This window comes from Apis laboriosa, unplaced genomic scaffold, assembly GCF_014066325.1.
Source record: "Apis laboriosa isolate Shangri-la unplaced genomic scaffold, ASM1406632v1 scaffold46_cov150, whole genome shotgun sequence".
In the NCBI taxonomy this organism is placed as follows: Eukaryota; Metazoa; Arthropoda; class Insecta; order Hymenoptera; family Apidae; genus Apis; species Apis laboriosa.
The window spans coordinates 255,786-274,023 of NW_025223399.1; the positions used below are offsets into that span (position 1 = coordinate 255,786).

Genomic DNA, 18,238 nt, shown 5'->3' on the forward strand with positions numbered 1-18,238 from the left:
CTCCTGGAAGAATATGCTTTTAATCGTCAAAATGAAAATTCTCGATTCCTATTTTTTTCTTTAAAATCACTGTTTCGTTGTAAGAATTCGATTCTTAATTTTCTTCGTCCGATTAAAAAAAAAATATTCCATCGATCGCATTGTAGATTTAGCTTCAAATTTTTTTCCCAGACCAACATTAATAAAATAGCGGATGAAAATTCTTAACCTATTCCTCCTACTTTCTAAAAATTCATCTGCAATCCACACCTGGCAAAATAGACTTCTAATCGTCGAAAATTCTCAATTCCCTTCGATTAAAAAATATATTCCATCGATCGAATTGTAAATTTAGCTTCGAATTTTTTTCCAAAACCAACATTAAAATTCTTAACCTATTCCTCCTACTTTCTAAAAATTCATCTGCAATCCACACCTGGCAAAATAGACTTCTAATCGTCGAAATGAAAATTCTCAATTCCCTTCGATTAAAAAATATATTCCATCGATCGAATTGTAAATTTAGCTTCGAATTTTTTTTTTCTCAAACCAACATTAAAATAGCGGATGAAAATTCTTAACCTATTCCTCCTACTTTCTAAAAATCCATCTACAATCCACACCTGGAAGAATATGCTTTTACTCCTCGAAATGAAAATTCTCTCGATATTCCTTTTTTTTTTAAATCTCTGTCTTCCGATCCAATCTCATAAAAAAATGTGTCGCTCGTGAAAATGAGACGTTCGTCCATGATCTACACCTGCAAAGTCGCATCGACACCGACGCGTGTCTCGTATAATAATAAAGGCGCGCATGATCGAACACGTCCCACGTAATAATCGAGACGTCTGTCGGGACTGTCCGATCGAAACGAGCGGCTCTTTCCGACTGTGGTCACCGGCATCCAGATCTGTCGGAAGCGTTTAACTGACTGCCCGTTCGAGTTATTCGCTCAGCTGCCCACCTCTGGCTACTTCTCCATTCCTTCTCCATTTTATGCGCGCCGCGATCCAACGAGTGTGCCGGAAATCCTTCACCAACATCTTCCAATGCGAAGATACGGTACACGCTTAAATCTGTTTGTATTGTATTCTTACGTAACAAGGAAAATCTACGTTTTAGTTTAAAAATAATGTGTGTGTTTTAATTCGGGTTACCTTTTCGTTATTCCAATTTCTCGTTATCGTTATCTTGGGTTAATTATAACTGCTTATGTGTATAAATCGTAGCCAGAACGTTGCTCCTTGCTTCTTAAAGTCTTCAACAATAGTAGTAGTACACGTCCAAAATTTATATATTGTATTCGCATAGGAAGGAAAAGGTTAAAATTTTCTTCCTATAAAATCTATTATAAAAATAATCGTGTGTATCTTTTTCTCCATTAAAATCCAGTTATTTTGATTATTCCAAATTCCAACTTCTCGTTATCTTGGGTTAATTATAACTGCTTATGTGTATAAATCGTAGCCAAATTTCCTCCTTGCTTCTTAAAGTCTTCCAACAATAGTACACGCTCAAAATTTATGTATTGTATTTATATAGGAAGGAAAAAGTTGAAAAGGTTAAAATTTTCTTCCTCTTATAAAATCTACTTTTCTCCATTAAAATCCAGTTATTTTGATTATTCCAAATTCCAACTTCTCGTTATCTTGGGTTAATTATAACTGCTTATGTGTATAAATCGTAGCCAAATTTCCTCCTTGCTTCTTAAAGTCTTCCAACAATAGTACACGCTCAAAATTTATGTATTGTATTTATATAGGAAGGAAAAAGTTGAAAAGGTTAAAATTTTCTTCCTCTTATAAAATCTACTTTTCTCCATTAAAATCGAGTTATTTTGATTATTCCAAATTCCAACTTCTCGTTATCGTTGCTTGGGTTAATTACTCTATGTGTATACTTTAAATCGTAGCCAGAGTGTTCCTCCTCGTTTCTTAAAGTCTTCCAAGACTACACGTTCAAATCTATATTATATTCGTGTAGAAAGGAAAAAGTTGAAATTGAAAAGGTTAAAATTTACTTCCTCTTATAAAATGTACGCTTCACTATAAAAATATCCTTTTCTCCATTAAAATCGGGTTACCCTTTGGTTATTTCAAATTCTAATTCTCGTTATCGTTGCTTGGATTAATTATAACTGCTTATGTGTATAAATCGTAGCCAAATTTCCTTCTTGCTTCTTAAAGTTTTCTAAGATTAGTGTACTCAAATTTACATATTGTATTCATATAGAAAGGAAATAGGAAAGAAAAAGTTGGAATTGAAAAGGTTAAAATTTCCTTTTCATTATAAAATGTTTTACTATAAAAATAATCGCGTGTGTCTTTTTCTCCATTAAAACGGTTTATTCCAAATTCCAACTCCTCGTTAATTACAACTTAAGTTAATTACAATTATATATAAATCATAACCAGAGTGGTCCTCCTCGCTTTTTAAAGTCTTCCAACAATAGTACACCCTCAAATCTACTTGTATTCGCATAGGAAGGAAAAAATTGGAATTGAAAATTAATTGAAAATTTTCTTCCTCTTATAAAATCTACGTTTCACTATAAAATCGGTTTATTCCAAATTCCAATTCTACCTTGGGTTATTTACAACTATCTATGTATAAATCATAGCCAGAGCATTCTTCTTAAAGTCTTCCAAGACCAATACATGCTCAAATCTACTTTTATTATATTCGCATAAGAAGAAAAAAATTGAAAAGGTTAAAATTTCCTTCTTACTGTAAAATGTACGTTTCACTATAAAAATAATCGCGTGTGTCTTTTTCTCCATTAAAATCGGTTTATTCTAACTCCAAATTCTAACTCTTACCTTAATTCTTCCTCGCTTGAATTAATTACAATTACTTACATATATAAATCAGAGCGTTCCTCCTCGCTTCTTGAAGTCTTCCAAGACTAGTACAAGTTCAAAATTTACATATTGTATTATAGAAAGGAAATAGGAAGGAAAAAGTTGGAATTGAAAAGGTTAAAATTTTCTTCTTACTGTAAAATGTACGTTTCACTATAAAAATAATCGCGTGTGTCTTTTTCTCCATTAAAATCGGTTTATTCTAACTCCAAATTCTAACTCCTCCTTACCGTCGCTTGAATTAATTACAACTACTTATATATATATATATAAATCAGAGTATTCTTGCTTCTTAAAGTCTTCCAACAATAGTAACAACAGCAAGCTCAAATTTATGTATTGTTTGCAGGAAGGAAAAAACTGTAATTGAAAAGTTCCTTCTCACTATAAAATGTATATTTCATTACAAAAATAATCGCGTGTATCCTTTCCTCCCATTAAAATCAATTTATTCTAACTCTAAATTCTAACTTCTCCTGTCGCCTTAAATTAATTACAACTATTTATATATATATATAAATCAGAGCATTCCTCCTCGCTTCTTAAAGTCTTCCAAGATTAGTACAAGTTCAAAATTAACGTATTATATTCGCATAGGAAGGAAAAAATTGTAATTGAAAAGTTCCTTCTCACTATAAAATGTACATTTCATTACAAAAATAATCGCGTGTATCCTTTCCTCCCATTAAAATCGGTTTATTCCAAAATCGCAGTTGAACATCCCTAAATTCCAACTCCTCGTTACCGTCGCTTCGTTTAATTACATCCCCGTATGTGCGCGTTAAATCTTAGCCAGAAATCGTTCCACGGCTCCCCCCCCCTACCTCCACCTTTTTCCTCTCCTTTCCAACACGATGCCACACGGCGTCATTAAGTTTTAGAGGCCGCTTCCACGATATTTAACGCGTAATGACGGTGAGCAGAATCATAATTGTTAATTTCCGGAATGTCTGGGAGAGCGCCGCGGGCTTTCGATAAACCATCCCCTCTTCTTCTTTCCCCCTCCCCTCCCTCTCTCTCTTCGCGCGAGTATAACGCTCGATCCGGCCAGATAAAACTCGAGGTGAGGAATAAGTGAGTTCCTCGCTCGGCTCGAAGATTTGATATTGGATAACGGGTGGATTTATGCGAGGAGGGCTCGAGGCTCGACTGTCGTTCGCCGCATTTCTTTTCAACCATCCCCGTGTCGCCCTCCTCCTCCTCCTCCTCCTCTTCCTCCTTCGTTCGATCATTTTTTATCGAGCGAGATTTTTCGTTAAATCGTAACTTGTGTCGTCGCGAAAATATCGATCGAGTTTAACGATTTTCGCGATGGAGACGATGGATCGATAATATCGATGATGATACGTCGAATTCGATAAATTCGATTCAATATAAGTTTCATTCGTTGGCAGAAAAATTTGTGGAAGCGAGAAATAAAGCTCCAAGACGGAAGCAATTTCCGGTACAGGGAAGATCTGCTATCCGATCTTTATTTTTCTCTTGGAATCGATTTCCAATTAATCTCGTTTCTTGGGTTAATAAGCGGGGTTACTCGACGCAGTAAACGCGAATCTATTGGTTCGATGAGCGTTTAAATATATAAACCTGATTCACGATTCGTAGCAGAGAGATTGCCTCTTTTTTATCCCGCACGCATCAACCGTTACGTATCTTAACCGAGTTAACCAGGAGCGAAAATCTTTGATGATGATAGCTGTGAGAAATAAAGATTGAGAGAGAGATTTAAAGAGGGTGAAGAAATCTCGAGAGTTACGTAACGTATGTTATGCAACAAGCTTCGAAAATTTTTGCTTCGCGAAAAAAAAAAAAGAGAAGAAGAAAAGAAACAACCCGTTGAAAAAAAAGTAACTGATTAAGAATTTCGAGCAAAGTGATTCGAGTAATTCAATTAAAATATTCAAACAATACATTTATTCGTGAGAACCGATCCGATATAATTATATATTATTCGAACGATAAATTACCCAAAACTATTCCCTGGCATCATCGAACGAAAGAACGAGACCCTCCTCTTCCTGAGCAACTACGAAATACAAGTTTGAACGAAAGTTTGGAATGCAAAGCGAGCGGTGTGAATGAGGAGGAGGGGAGAGAGAGAAAGAGAGAGATTGGAAAAATTATAAAAGCGCGAAACCGTTGCGTAGCCAGTGAAGATTCCCACACACGAGAGATGGGATGGTTTTTACTTAACGTGCACCACGTGCGCATGCGCGTGGAAATATTATTATCCGTACACGGTTCCAACGTTACCCACGCTGTCTCTTCCACCGTGTCGCAACAAAGAAAGCATCGAGCTCGAAATATATATATATATATAAAGAGTTACACACGTTGAGAAAGAGAGGCGATTAGAATTCAGCTGGTGGTGGGGGGGCCCACTACTTGTTTGAATCTCGTTAATAAGCCAGTCAGGATGTTCCCCCCTCGTGCAACGAGCGAGCCCGCTATACCTCCTTGTTGGATCTCGTTTTCGCTATGGCGTCTAGCACGCCACCTCGCCTCGCACGATCCTCATTTGCTATGTCCTGCTCACTGTCCTGCCCGACCGCTTAAATCACCCCGCTTGTTCCTACTCGCTTCTTCTCCTTCTCCTTCTCCTTCTTCTCCTCCTTCTCCTTCTTCTTCTTCTTCTTCTCGGCCCGCTGCGTTCCGGGAAGGGGGACGGTTGGAAGAAAGAAAGGATAGCTCGGATCTCCGAGGAATGGCCCGTGACGCGCTTAATGCCGATCTCTCACCCTTCCACCTCTATCGATCTCATTCCGCATTCCGAATCCCGAGTCATTTTCGCGCACGCTCGCACTTCTGTATAATACTTGAGCGAGCGAAACGAGGGATGTGGAGAAATCGATAAAACAAATCGTCCTCGAAATTTTCTTTCCAGAATATTTTTTCCAGAAAAATTTTTTAATCTCTATGGATATTTTATTATTTTTATTTGGTATTACGAAGAAATAAAAAATGACAAATATTAGATAATAGTCGCGAGGAAAAGTTTAGTCTATTATGTTTCGTATCTAATAGTAGTTCAAATCTGAACGAAATTTTCTTAATTACCTTTTATAATATACTTTTTGTAATTTTTGGGAAACGGTTCAATTCTCTCTAAGTCTTTTATTCGATTACTTTAATCCTCCTACGTTTTACACCTATCTATTTCTCTGTGAATACTTTTATTCTTTTATTTATTTATTATATTTTCAGTGATGGGGAAAATAGATGAAGTTGCGAATAATTTTCTCAATTGCTTTTAATAATTTTTGGAAAAAAGTTCACTTCTAAATCTCCTATATTTTACATTGGAATCTGCCTATTTCCCTGTGCGATTACTTTTATTCTTTTATTTATTTATTATATTTTATATTCAGTGATGGGGAAAATAGATAAAGTTGCGAATAATTTTCTCAATTGTTTTTAATAATTTTTGGGAAACAGCTCAGTTCCCTCTAAATCTTTTACCGCGGTTACTTTTATTCAGTGAAAGGGAAAATTTAATAGTTGAAGTTACGAATAAAGATACTTTAATAATTTTCTCCATTGCCTCTACCGCGGTTACTTTTATTCGGTGAAAATTTAATAACTGAAGTTACGAAATAAAGTTACTTCATCATTCGAGAATAATCGGAAATAATCATAACCGAAGGTGCACACGGTTATACACGGAAAAGCGTTACGTCAATTGTAATAAACTACGAACAAATGTTATTCGAGCATTTTTTAATAAATGATCACTTATTTAATTTAACTTTATTCAACAAATTATTTTTCAACTCTGCCTTTATTCTCGCGTTTCAGCGCGATCTATCGATATACCGTGTACCACGATCCATGACGAAAGCGAGGTAACGAAACCCCGTGGCAGGAATGGAATCCGAGCAATCGAGAGAGATCTAATTAACCGGGGCCCGATAATAGTCGCGAGATATGCGCCGATGAAGTGCACGGGTGCACGGCTCGAGACGCTCTTATCGAGCACCGAGTAACAATAAATAACAGTTCCGAGAGCGGCGAGATTAAACCGGGCTCTCGGATTAATTGCCCGACGAAGTGGCAATGCACGATCTAGCCGAGTCGGTTGCAACAGCAACGGGAAAGTGTCAATGACAGGGGAACGGGAGAGCCTGTTCTGAATTTATCCCATCGAGTTAACGATAATTTTTTTTAAACTTTGCATCTATGATGACGAGGAAAATCGTGTCCAAAATCAACCATGAATTAATATAGAACGATGGCTGGTAAATTTTTGTTGAAAAGAAATTTTTAGGATTTATGATGTAATTGACAAATGTTGAATTTTTCCTTGGATAAACAAAAAAATTGTGAAAAGGGATCTTTTTCGTCCGATAAATAAAGTAATTCCATGAATTTGTTCTATTTTTAAAGAGTGTTGTGCGCACCGAAGTTTGAAAATTTCGAATCGCTTTATCAGACGTGAAGATCGACCTTTGACAGCGGCGCGACGTCGAAATTGATCCAATGTGGATTCGCATCGAGTAGTTACATCGCACTATCGTCAGAGTTGGATTGAACAAGTAACTAGTTGAAGATTTCGAATAAAATTATTTGGCATATAATAAATTGCCTTATTTAAAATGCTTGAATAACATTTATTTATAAATATTATAATCGATCTGTATTTCTCATATAATCTCGACCGTTTCGCGATTACAATTATTTCCAATTATTTCCAATTATGAAGCGAATCGATTTGCTTTCAGTTCGAGAAATCGAAATCGAATTTAGAAAGGATCTTTCGTCATCGAAAGAAATCTCGATCGGCCTCCCATCCCCCGATATCTTCCAAAGATTTACGTTTATTAGTTTCGAACAGTTTCATTTGCATAAAACGGATATTAACCTCTTTATAAGTGACTCTCGTAAGAAAATTTTATGAAACGCGCATCCTCCGTCGTCCATTATAACGCCGTTATTTGTTGCATTCCATTATCCTTATCTCTTATATACATATACGTTTATAATTTAAAAAAAAAAGTAATTTATTCAACAATAACGCGGTTACCATGACGCGTATATACCCATTCACGATCCCAGAGATATTATTATTATTCACCACTAAACTCCTTAATACTTTTCGCGAGAGAGAGAGAGAGAGAGAGAGAGAGAGAGAGAGAGAGAAAATGCCGACAACTACGAGGAGGGTGCACAATGCAAACGAATACATGAAACGAAATGAAACGAAACGAGAGGCGATCCGGACTTGGGATCCAGTCCAGTTTTTGGCGTCGCGGTGTGCAAAGGGTCGAAGAATAAATGGCCGAGGGTGATTTGGGCCTTAGTGGTCCTGTGGTGGCTGCGTACGAATCCTACTGGCCTGCTAAGTCCCAAGTGATTCTCGGCTCGCGCTGCGATACGTGAATGAAGTGCGGAGTATCCTTGCCAAAGCAAGAGGTAAGGTTCAAGTGTAAAACGGTGAGATCTCTCCCTCGACCACGCGCCGCGGGTGGATTCTCTCTCTCTCTCTTTTCGCAACAATTATTCGCGAAAGAAGAGAGGAAATTTCGTTCGTCGTCTCGCTTGTCCCTTTTCTCTCTGCAGTGCACGTTTTAATCGTGTCCCTCTCCTTCAAGGGTTGATTCGATAGCCGTTTTGTTCCCTCTTTAGACAATATCATAAGGGAGAAAGGAGGAAGAGGCTTTTAACGTATCGATTGACGAAAATCGATTTATAAGATTAACCAAGAAGAGCGCGTTATCTCGTTTATCAAGACGAAGCTGTCAAGACCGACACAATGTATATATGAGAAAAGAGAGAGAAAGAGAGAGAGAGAGAGAGAGAGAGAGAGAGAGAGAGAGAGAGAGAGATAACAGATTTAATCATCGTGATTGAAACGCGAGGGATGGTAAACGCAGGAGTGCGTGTTACAGAAGCTTGGAATCTTAAATGGACGAAGGAGGCGGACCAAAGTGTGAGTAAGTTAATTGCAAGCCTGTCATATTCCTCGCATATTTATCGCCCTTCTAATAACGTTGATATCGGCATCGGTACCGGTAAGATTATTCTAGATGGTTATCGGGTTCGCCAATAATTCGTCGGCGACGTTCGAGGAAAAAAGCGGCCACGATCGAACGAGAAACGAGTGAAATTATTACCGGTAGGCGGTGTTAATGCTTATTATTAAACCTATCGAGCTAGCGGTATACTTGGCTGGTCTTGTATCGGTTAAAAATTTGGATCGGATTGATACAGATACTGCCTTTCCATAAAACAGATAATTTTTTAAAGCGAGCGAATCGTTTTGGACAAGTGAGAGACGAAACTTTGAAGTAAAATATAAAAAAGAGAATAAACCACTGAATATAAGTAACACGGAAGACGGATAGAATATAGAACTTCACATTTTGAAACCGATATCCAAAATTCTTGACACAAGAAAAATTATAGAAATCACTTCACTTTTTATTCGTAATTAACGAGATATAAAGTACATATTCGAATTCATTTGTCTTCTAAAATCTCGAAAATCGCGTCAATTTGATACGTAAGAAATATATACTGTCCACTGTTGGAAAGAAGTCTCGCTTCGAAATAACACTAGGACCGTTTATCCCCACTTCAGACATTTTGTTGACGATCCTGACACCACACGTTACGCAGTAGTAGTATTAGTATGTTTACTTTATTCGTATATGTACAATTGTTATCTTAATTACTCGAACACAAATATCATGACGAAATAATAAAATTTTTAAAATAATCTCAATTCTATACCCGCGCTATAATGCGGTATGGAAGTATACGTGACAAATATGGAATAGAAACAAAAATACATATGAGAATAAACGGTTCCATCCAAATTAACCAATCGGACTTCGAGACTTCTTTCCATCGGTGTTGCTTTAATTTAAACTTCATCTCTAGCTCGTTAATTCCGTTTTCGTGAAGAAATTCTTAAATATTCCAGTTATAGGGAGAATAAACCACTGAATATAAGTAACACGGAAGACGGATAGAATATAGAACTTCACATCTTGAAACCGATATCCAAAATTCTTGACACAAGAAAAATTATAGAAATCACTTTTTATTCGTAATTAAGAGATATAAAGTAAATATTCGAATTCATTTGTCTTCTAAAATCTCGAAAATCGCGTCAATTTGATACGTAAGAAATATATATTGTCCACTGCTGGAAAGAAGTCTCACTTCGAAATAACGCTAGGACCGTTTATCCCCACTTCAGACGTTTTGTTGACGATCCTGACACCACACGTTACGTAGTAGTAGTATTAGTATGTTTACCTTATTCGTATACGTACAATTGTTATCTTAATTACTCGAACACAAATATCATGACGAAATAATAAAATTTTTAAAATAATCTCAATTCTATGCCCGCGCTATAATGCGGTATCGAGGTATACGTGACAAATATGGAATAGAAACAAAAATACGTATGAGAATAAATGGTTTCATCTAAATTAACCGATCAGACTTTCGAGACTTCTTTCCATCGGTGTTGCTTTTAATTTAAACTTCATCTCTAGTTCGTTAATTCCGTCTTCGTGGAGAAATTCTTAAATGTTCCAATTATAGGGAGTAACCTAACCGTTGTACGACCAATGTTTGAGTCGCATGCGTCTCAGCAAAGCCGATGTTGTTCGCGGAACAAGGAACCGTCCTTGTTCCGACGCCATGCTACACTACAGTGCGGTATATGGAGTTTTTTTTTAGGTCGCGCTGACGAGCGTGCACAACAAGCATTGTGCTTTAACGGGCATACAAATTTAATCGTCCTCCCGTGGCCGGGGATGCAACGAAACACCGAGAAAGAGAAAGAGAGTTGTGCTCGGATGCAAAACGTCGGGGGCCTCCGTGTTCGACAAATTGTTACTAAAACCTGCTCGCCAATGGGACGATCGTAAAAAACCGTCGCTCGTCGAATATATTGGAGAGGATCGGAGAGGAGATCGGGGTGGAAATGAATGCAAACGAACATGGGATAGGGCGACGATGAAAATGGATTTCGTTTGTTCGAACGAGAGGGAGAGAGAAAAAATGAAAATAATTCGATATTGGGATATCGTTGCGTTTTAAACAATTTTACATCGGTATTTGTAGATGAACGTTACTTTTTTTTTTAAATATTTACAAATTTTGTACACGCCTTTTCCTATTTCGAGTAAAGAAATCTTTTCGTTTTCGATCTTAAGTTTGAAAAGTTAGTTTTTTTTAAATATTTTCAAATTTTTTTCTAATTTTAAGTAAAAATTCGAATAAAAATCGTGAAAATTGTTAATTGCACGAATGATGCGTCAATGTTAATATAAAAGTCAACAGACATTGCGAAGTGAAAATTTCGTAACGGATTTATATTATTCAAAAATTATCATTATTCTTTCCGACGAAAGAATTTTACTTGGTATAACCGTCTCTCAAAATACTTTTTCGCTCTGCCTTGCATGTATTCACAAATTTTCAAAACGCAATTACGTTGCGTCTATTTTAAGAACCCTTAAACACTCGTTGGCTGAATTTTTACGCAGTAAGATTTTTTCTTACTCACTCAGGACCGTAAGTAATGCGAGGCAATGCTAATCGACTGTTGTTATTGCGACGTCCTCTGAAAAAAGAGGTTCGGTGTAACGTGCCTATTACAGCTAGAACCCTAATAGCCCGAGGAAATCTGCTCGTAATTCCATAAAGGTACCCGCCTCGTAAAACTGCGAGAAATTCTCAACTGTTAATACAGTATCATCTGCGGACTCTGTAATAACGTAGCGCAATTGGCGGGATGTGAATTTTAAAAAGAGGGGACGCAAGAACTTCATCCGTATGCGAGGATAGAGGATTCTTCTTCTTCTGCTCTCTATTAAACACGACATAGATGGGCAAAATTTAATAGTTGAAGTTAATAAAGATACTTGGATGATTTATCGTTCAAAATGTGATGATAATAATAATAAGTGTAATCAATTTAATAGTTGAAGTTAACAAAGTTACTTGGATGATTTAAATATTCAAAATGTAATAATAATAATACAATTGTAATAGCAAACAACAAGGGTTGTATGAGGAGAAGATCAACTATAATAGCTAGGAATAAATGTTATTCCTAGCATTTTAATGAGTGATTACTTGAAATAATTTCTGTTCGAAATTTTTAACTAGTTACTTTTTCAACGGTAGACGAGATACGATACGACATTTGCAAATAAAATTCTACTTAAAATAGCTGGTTAACAGCGAGAATTCGTATAAGAAAATTTGAAAGTTTATTTAATTTGAAGTGCAATTTAACACGATGGATATTTAAAAAATACGAAAATAATTGTAAGATGGAGAAGAAAGATCGATTGCAAATTTACTAGAATGTCTACATTTTTAACATTGGAGCTTAATTATGATTTAATAAATAAATTTTACAGAAGAAAATTAGATAGAGGATCCAAGTTACCGTCTCAATTATAATTTTCTACAGAAATTAATCTTTTTAGATCTGTCATTTCTCTAACGTCATAAATTTCGAAATCCGAAAAAATTCACGAGATATTGATAAAAATTTATTGGAGCGATATAAGAAGAGATAAATTCGATTTTAATTATTATTCTGTAAATAAATTTTACAGAAGAAAATTACGATAGAGGATCCAAGTTACCGTCTCAATGCTCCAATTATAATTTTCTATCGAAAATTATTCTCAGATCTGTCATTTCTCTAATGTATCGACAATGTAACGTCATAAATTTCGAAATCCGATAAAATTCACGAGATGTCGATGAAAATTTATTGGGCGCCACGACGCTTTTAACCGCCATTATACATTTTCGAGATAAGAGGTTAATTCTACAGGTTGACAATGCGAGAAGGTATTCCGATATCGTACTACCGTCTGCATTATTCTATTCGACGAAACGCCATTGTCTAACGGAAGCGTATATCTATGCTGTCACCGTCACTCTTAGAAAGAATCACTCCTCCTCCCTTCGTTTCTCTACGAAGCAAAAATACGAACGAGGACACGGAAAACGATTGCGCGCGATAGAAAACGTGGAAAGATATGAGTAAAGGGGCAAGCATGCGATTGGTTGCGAATTGAATTGCCGCTTACGTTTTTTCAGCCAGAGATTATATACGGGATATTAAATTTCATAATATTGTTTCGAGAAAATTCGAGGGAAAGAATTTCATTTTTTAGACCGAAGATATCGAACGTCGATAAAAATAATTGATCTTATAGAAGATAAAAAAAGTACGAAAAAGAGATAATCAAAATTACAATTACGTATTACGAAAGTTCCAACGAGATAAAGATCTATAAATCTAATTGTATCTCGAATTACTCGCTGTTCGAGAAATCTATTAAATACTTGGAAATAATTTGCAAATAACTTTTCTAAAAAAAAGAAAAAAAAGAAAAATGTACGTTTAAACGGAACCGCATAATCTTATAACACATCGATACAACAAGTCATTCGAGAATAAATAATATTCCTATAATAAAATAGGTCACCCTATATAATAAAAATATTCTGACGTTCGACCGACATAACTGATCTTAACGATACACATAATTGCAGAACTTGTCATTCGTTTACCGCTTATAGATTTCAACGTTTCTCCTGCGGTCGTCATGCAGGTTTAACGAGCGATTGATTATTTGTCAGACTGATCGACAGGGCAGAAAGTGACGAGGCGAAATTGTCCCGCACGCCACGCGTGCAATTTCTAACTCTGATCGAAAAGAAACGCTCTTGCCCGGATAAAAAACGGTGTTACATAGAGGGGAACGAAATCGTATCATTGTACGATGCCGTGCTGCCAAGCATGGTAAATCTCTCATGGTCCGTAGAACTCGAAGAAATCATTACACTGGGACGCAATATATTGTTGCTAATATAGCGCAACATACTCTTTTGAGCTTCGCTCCACGTGTATTGGGTATACCTCGGATTAGATGGTGATCTTGACGACGAGTTTAGAGCTTCCCTATTGAAAGTTGAAAGGTTTCTTCTTTGGGCATCAGAAGCCCAAAAAAGCGCGAATTGTTTAAAACGTTCTCATCTAATTAATATTTTCGTTATCCCATTTTAACATCGTATTGATCGAACTTAATTGGAATTTAATTGACAAAAAAAAATATTAATTTTGAATAATTTGTATTGAAATTAATTTTAAATTGAGATATCCGTATTTGATATTTTATATATATTTATTATAAATGTTTAAAATGTAATACGATGTTAAAAAACGTGTAAATTAGTTTTCAAGTCGAATTTTCAGTAAGGATAAATAATAACCGAAATAAATATATAATTAAGTTTGAATTTTCGGTAACTATGCTGCTATCTATCGGTTCATAGATAAATTAATACAAGTAATTACGATTAAAATCGACAGATGTCGCAAGAATGTCCATCGATGATTGATTCCAAACGTAAAATTATAAAGTGCTAATATAATAACGTATAAACGATTATGCATTAATGTAATAATGTAAAAATTGTATAAAAATTCGAAACTATTCTTTCAAGAAGTACGTATCGCTTTTCGAAGTAGAAAAGATCGAAGGAAATCAATCGATTATAATATACGCGAATATACGAAAGATAATAATTTAAAAATTGTGCTGTATTCCCGAAATATTTAAGAAAAAGCATAGAATTTAATTTAATTTCAGGTATAAAAATCACGTTGGAGTTCGTTGCGGCAGGGTTGGGGTTTCTATGCGGCATGTGCCTTGCTTTGAGAAATGCAATGCCCTTCGAAATCCCAAAAATGTCCAACGCTTATCAACATTACGAGAAATATTACGAATTACTATACGATGAAAATTCATTTCGTAAATTCAACGGAAATTTTACACTCGCAATAGATATTAAAATATTATCTGCGTCAAATATTACGAGATTGTTCGTATGTTTATTACATTCTTCGAACACATATGGAATAGAATTAGAACATCGTCGTAGGGTCAATCCAAACAAAAACAAAAAAAATGTGAAAAACATGACTCACCGATTTGAAGTCCTTGTATAGCAAACGTAACCGCGGGAATGCTATGGTGCTTCTGCGCAATGGCGTCGTATCGATATTTTCGCTAGCTTGATCCTCCGAATTCCGAAAGTTCAAGATTCTTCTTCGCATTTTGAATAAACGATTTTCTCATACAATACGAACTCAATTTCGAATTTAAGATATATCTCATACCCGAAAAGAATCAAAATGGAATAATTTTTTCGCGACAACAATCGAATCGACGCAAAAGGTACCGAATTGTTGAAGTAATTACGTAAATACGCTTTTCAAATATGTATCGAATTCATCGTAATCAATGATATCACATCGTTCACTGGTAAATTATCACTTAAACACAAAATGCACAACGATATTCGACACATACGTTTATATATCCGTTAATATCGAACGAAAACCATTCCACGATACGAAATTTATAAATTTTCGCGGAGAGAAATATTCGCGCACCGATTCACACGCGGAACCATGTTCAACTAAATAGAATTTGACAACGTTCATCGATACGACGCACGAGGTCGCGCTCGTATTTGAAAACATCAACAATGTGCTCGCGGTCGATTGGAATATATAAATTCGTGAATTTATCTTATAATATTATCGTTAAATTAAGACGGAAGAAAATAAACGCGTTTATTACGTTTTATGGAATTTTTAATATTATTCGTAATGGTGTGTGTGTATTAATAATAAATAAATTGCAGAGATGTACTGCATTTATTTAATTTAAATATACAAAAATGTACATGTGTAAATGTAAATAAATTACATCCACAATTCGATTCGATATTATATGTATATTCGTCTTAATACTTTTTTTTTTTAATTTTTATGTAATTAGCGATGAATTAACGAATTTCTCACGTTATTCGTGGTTCATTAATACGTTTACATGTCTCCATCACTCAAGAATTTTAATAAACTAATAAAAAGATTAAAAATTCTCTCCAAGATTTAATTATTTGATTTTATACAAGCGATTTGCATGGAATTCGAATTTATTTATTCAAATTTCTCGTACATATACACGATAATAATGTTAAATGCTATTTCACTGTTTCAAGAAACTTGAACGAACGTCCACGTAAATCGCCATATATAAAATCAAATATTTAAATCTCGGAAAAAATAAAATAATTTTTAATAATTTTATTAATTTACGAGCGATAGAGACGTAAATGAATGTTAATGAATAGCGTACACGCGAAAAATTCGTAAATCACTCGCGTAGATTTCTTTTTTTATCCATCGTTAATTCTATAAAAGTTATAAAAAAAAAACATAAAAACGATAATATCTTAATAACGATATCTTGCGAGGAGGAAATAGTTTGCTATCACGCATTATTAATTACTTGTATTTCTCGACAGTACATGATATATATGTACGATTTGCGAAAAACGTTTAACTTAATTAGAGTCTTAATTAGATTCTTTAGAAAACACATATCTGTCTTATTATTATAATTGATTTTTTTTAATCTTGAAACGACAGGAAATGAAGAGATGGGAGATCAAGCATGAATAATACAATAGAATTTTAGATCAACTTGCATCAAGTGTTTTATTCGTACGAATCCATTTCAATCGTTATATCTGAATCAATAGACTCAACTGTACGTTGCCTATTGTTTTGTATAAGAAAAATATTTCGTCAATAACTCGTGTCGTAATATTCGAGAATATTACAGTTAACAATATAAAGCGGTGTTCCGATGTTAAAAAATTTAATGCCTATTCAACGATATATACGCGACCACGCGTATAATTATTATTCACAGATCGATACATTTGTACTTCTATAAATTGCGCTCGACCGCGCCGTGAAAAATCTTTGATTCCACGTGCACGAAATATATAAAAATGTTAATCAGAGGATACAATCGATCTCCGAGAAATAACGAGAAATCAACATCATCAACATCATCGCTGATTGACAACAACAATTATTTCGCTAAGCTTCTCTAAGCGATTCAATTTTTCATCCTTCGAAAAGCAACGAAAATAATAGCTAATGTGAAAATTATCTATCCCGTCTCGAACTCGAAGCGTTTTTTTTTTTTTTCGTTTTCTAAGTGCGTTAAAAAAATAAATAAATAAATAAATAAATAAATAAATAAATAAATAAAAAAAAAGAAAGAAAGAAATGATCACCTGGAATTTTTCTTTGATTCAATTTGTTTGATATTACAAAAGAAAGAAGAAGAAAAAAAAAAAAATGATACAATAAAATATCGTCTATATTTCAATATATCTTCAACTTGTTTACCGTCACTCCAGAGGACGATATGTTACAATTCGATTGCTCCCTTTCGGGCAAACTTATTCCCAGGAATCAGGTTCGACAAAGGGTTTCTGTTTCGATCTTTGCGCATTCTCTGCATCCGCATAGTTCCTCCGCTTCCGGCGTCGTTTCCCTGCGCACATAACAAGAACACGGTTTATGCGCAATGACATAACCCTTCGAGTTTGTTAGTTGTTGAAATAAACAGTTTTATCTTGATTATCAAGTGAGCGATCGATAAGCGACAGTACAGTAACGTTTGTTGAGACGGGGGAGGGGGGGGAGGAAGAGAGAGAGAGAGAGAGAGAGAGAGAGGAAAAGAAAAAAAAAAAAAAGAAAAAAAAGAAAGAAAGAAAAAAAAAATTTTCTTCGAAGAAAAATGGTGGTTAAGACTCGTCTCAACTTGGCTCATCATCATTTTTACAAAGGATTTCGCAAAAAGTTTTATTCGATATTTCGTCGATTTATCGAAATATTAAATGTAATTGTGATCGCGGTTGCGGCTGAAAAATAAAATATCAATTTCTAATACATGTTCGAGCAGAATGAAAGAATAGAATAAGGGAATTTATAGAAATTTGTTTTATATTTTGTAATTTATAGAAATATACGAATTGGTACAAATTAATGTAAACAAATTCAAAATTTTTCGTTTTCAAAGGCAGTGTAGATCGTTTTTTTTTTTTTTTTTTTTTTTTGATTGTTACAATTTCAATGACAAGTTCAGTACATTGATAACTTAACTTGCAAAACAAGTAAGAATAAACAATTCTACATTAAGTAGTAGTAGTATTAGTATTAGTAGCAGTAGCAGTAGTAGTAGTAGTAGTAGCAGTAGCAGTAGTAGTAGTAGCAGTAGTAGTAGTAGTGGTAGTAGTAGTAGTAGTCGGTCATCATCATTATCATAACCAATGATAATTACATGTGTTTTCCTATGATAAATACAATTGATTCCAATTGATTCCCTATCACGAATGATAAATTTTTTACAATAAAAATTTGAATGATAGAATACATTATTTAATAACATAGAAATTATCAATTAAATGTAAATAATTATTTAATCGTAAGCATTAAAATATTTATAATTCTAAACGTTTGTTTTTTTTTTTTTTTTTTT

At 34.7% G+C, this 18,238-nt stretch overlaps 2 protein-coding genes across 5 annotated transcripts in view; both read right to left on the reverse strand.

Annotated features, from left to right (window-relative positions):
* Positions 1-15,260, reverse strand: part of LOC122716476 (protein cortex-like) — a 220,163-nt gene extending 204,903 nt beyond the window's left edge. For all 4 annotated transcript variants that reach the window (XM_043939581.1, XM_043939582.1, XM_043939580.1 and 1 more), the window contains exon 1: positions 14,818-15,260. In XM_043939581.1, the coding sequence (XP_043795516.1) occupies positions 14,818-14,946 (129 nt within the window). In that variant the 5' untranslated portion in view covers positions 14,947-15,260. The remainder of the gene's footprint in view (positions 1-14,817) is intronic.
* Positions 15,261-16,373: 1,113 nt separating this feature from the next.
* LOC122716483 (poly(A)-specific ribonuclease PARN-like) overlaps positions 16,374-18,238 on the reverse strand; it is a 16,682-nt gene continuing 14,817 nt past the window's right edge. The window contains exon 12 of the mRNA XM_043939610.1: positions 16,374-17,251. Coding sequence (XP_043795545.1) covers positions 17,157-17,251 — 95 coding nt within the window. The 3' untranslated portion in view covers positions 16,374-17,156. The remainder of the gene's footprint in view (positions 17,252-18,238) is intronic.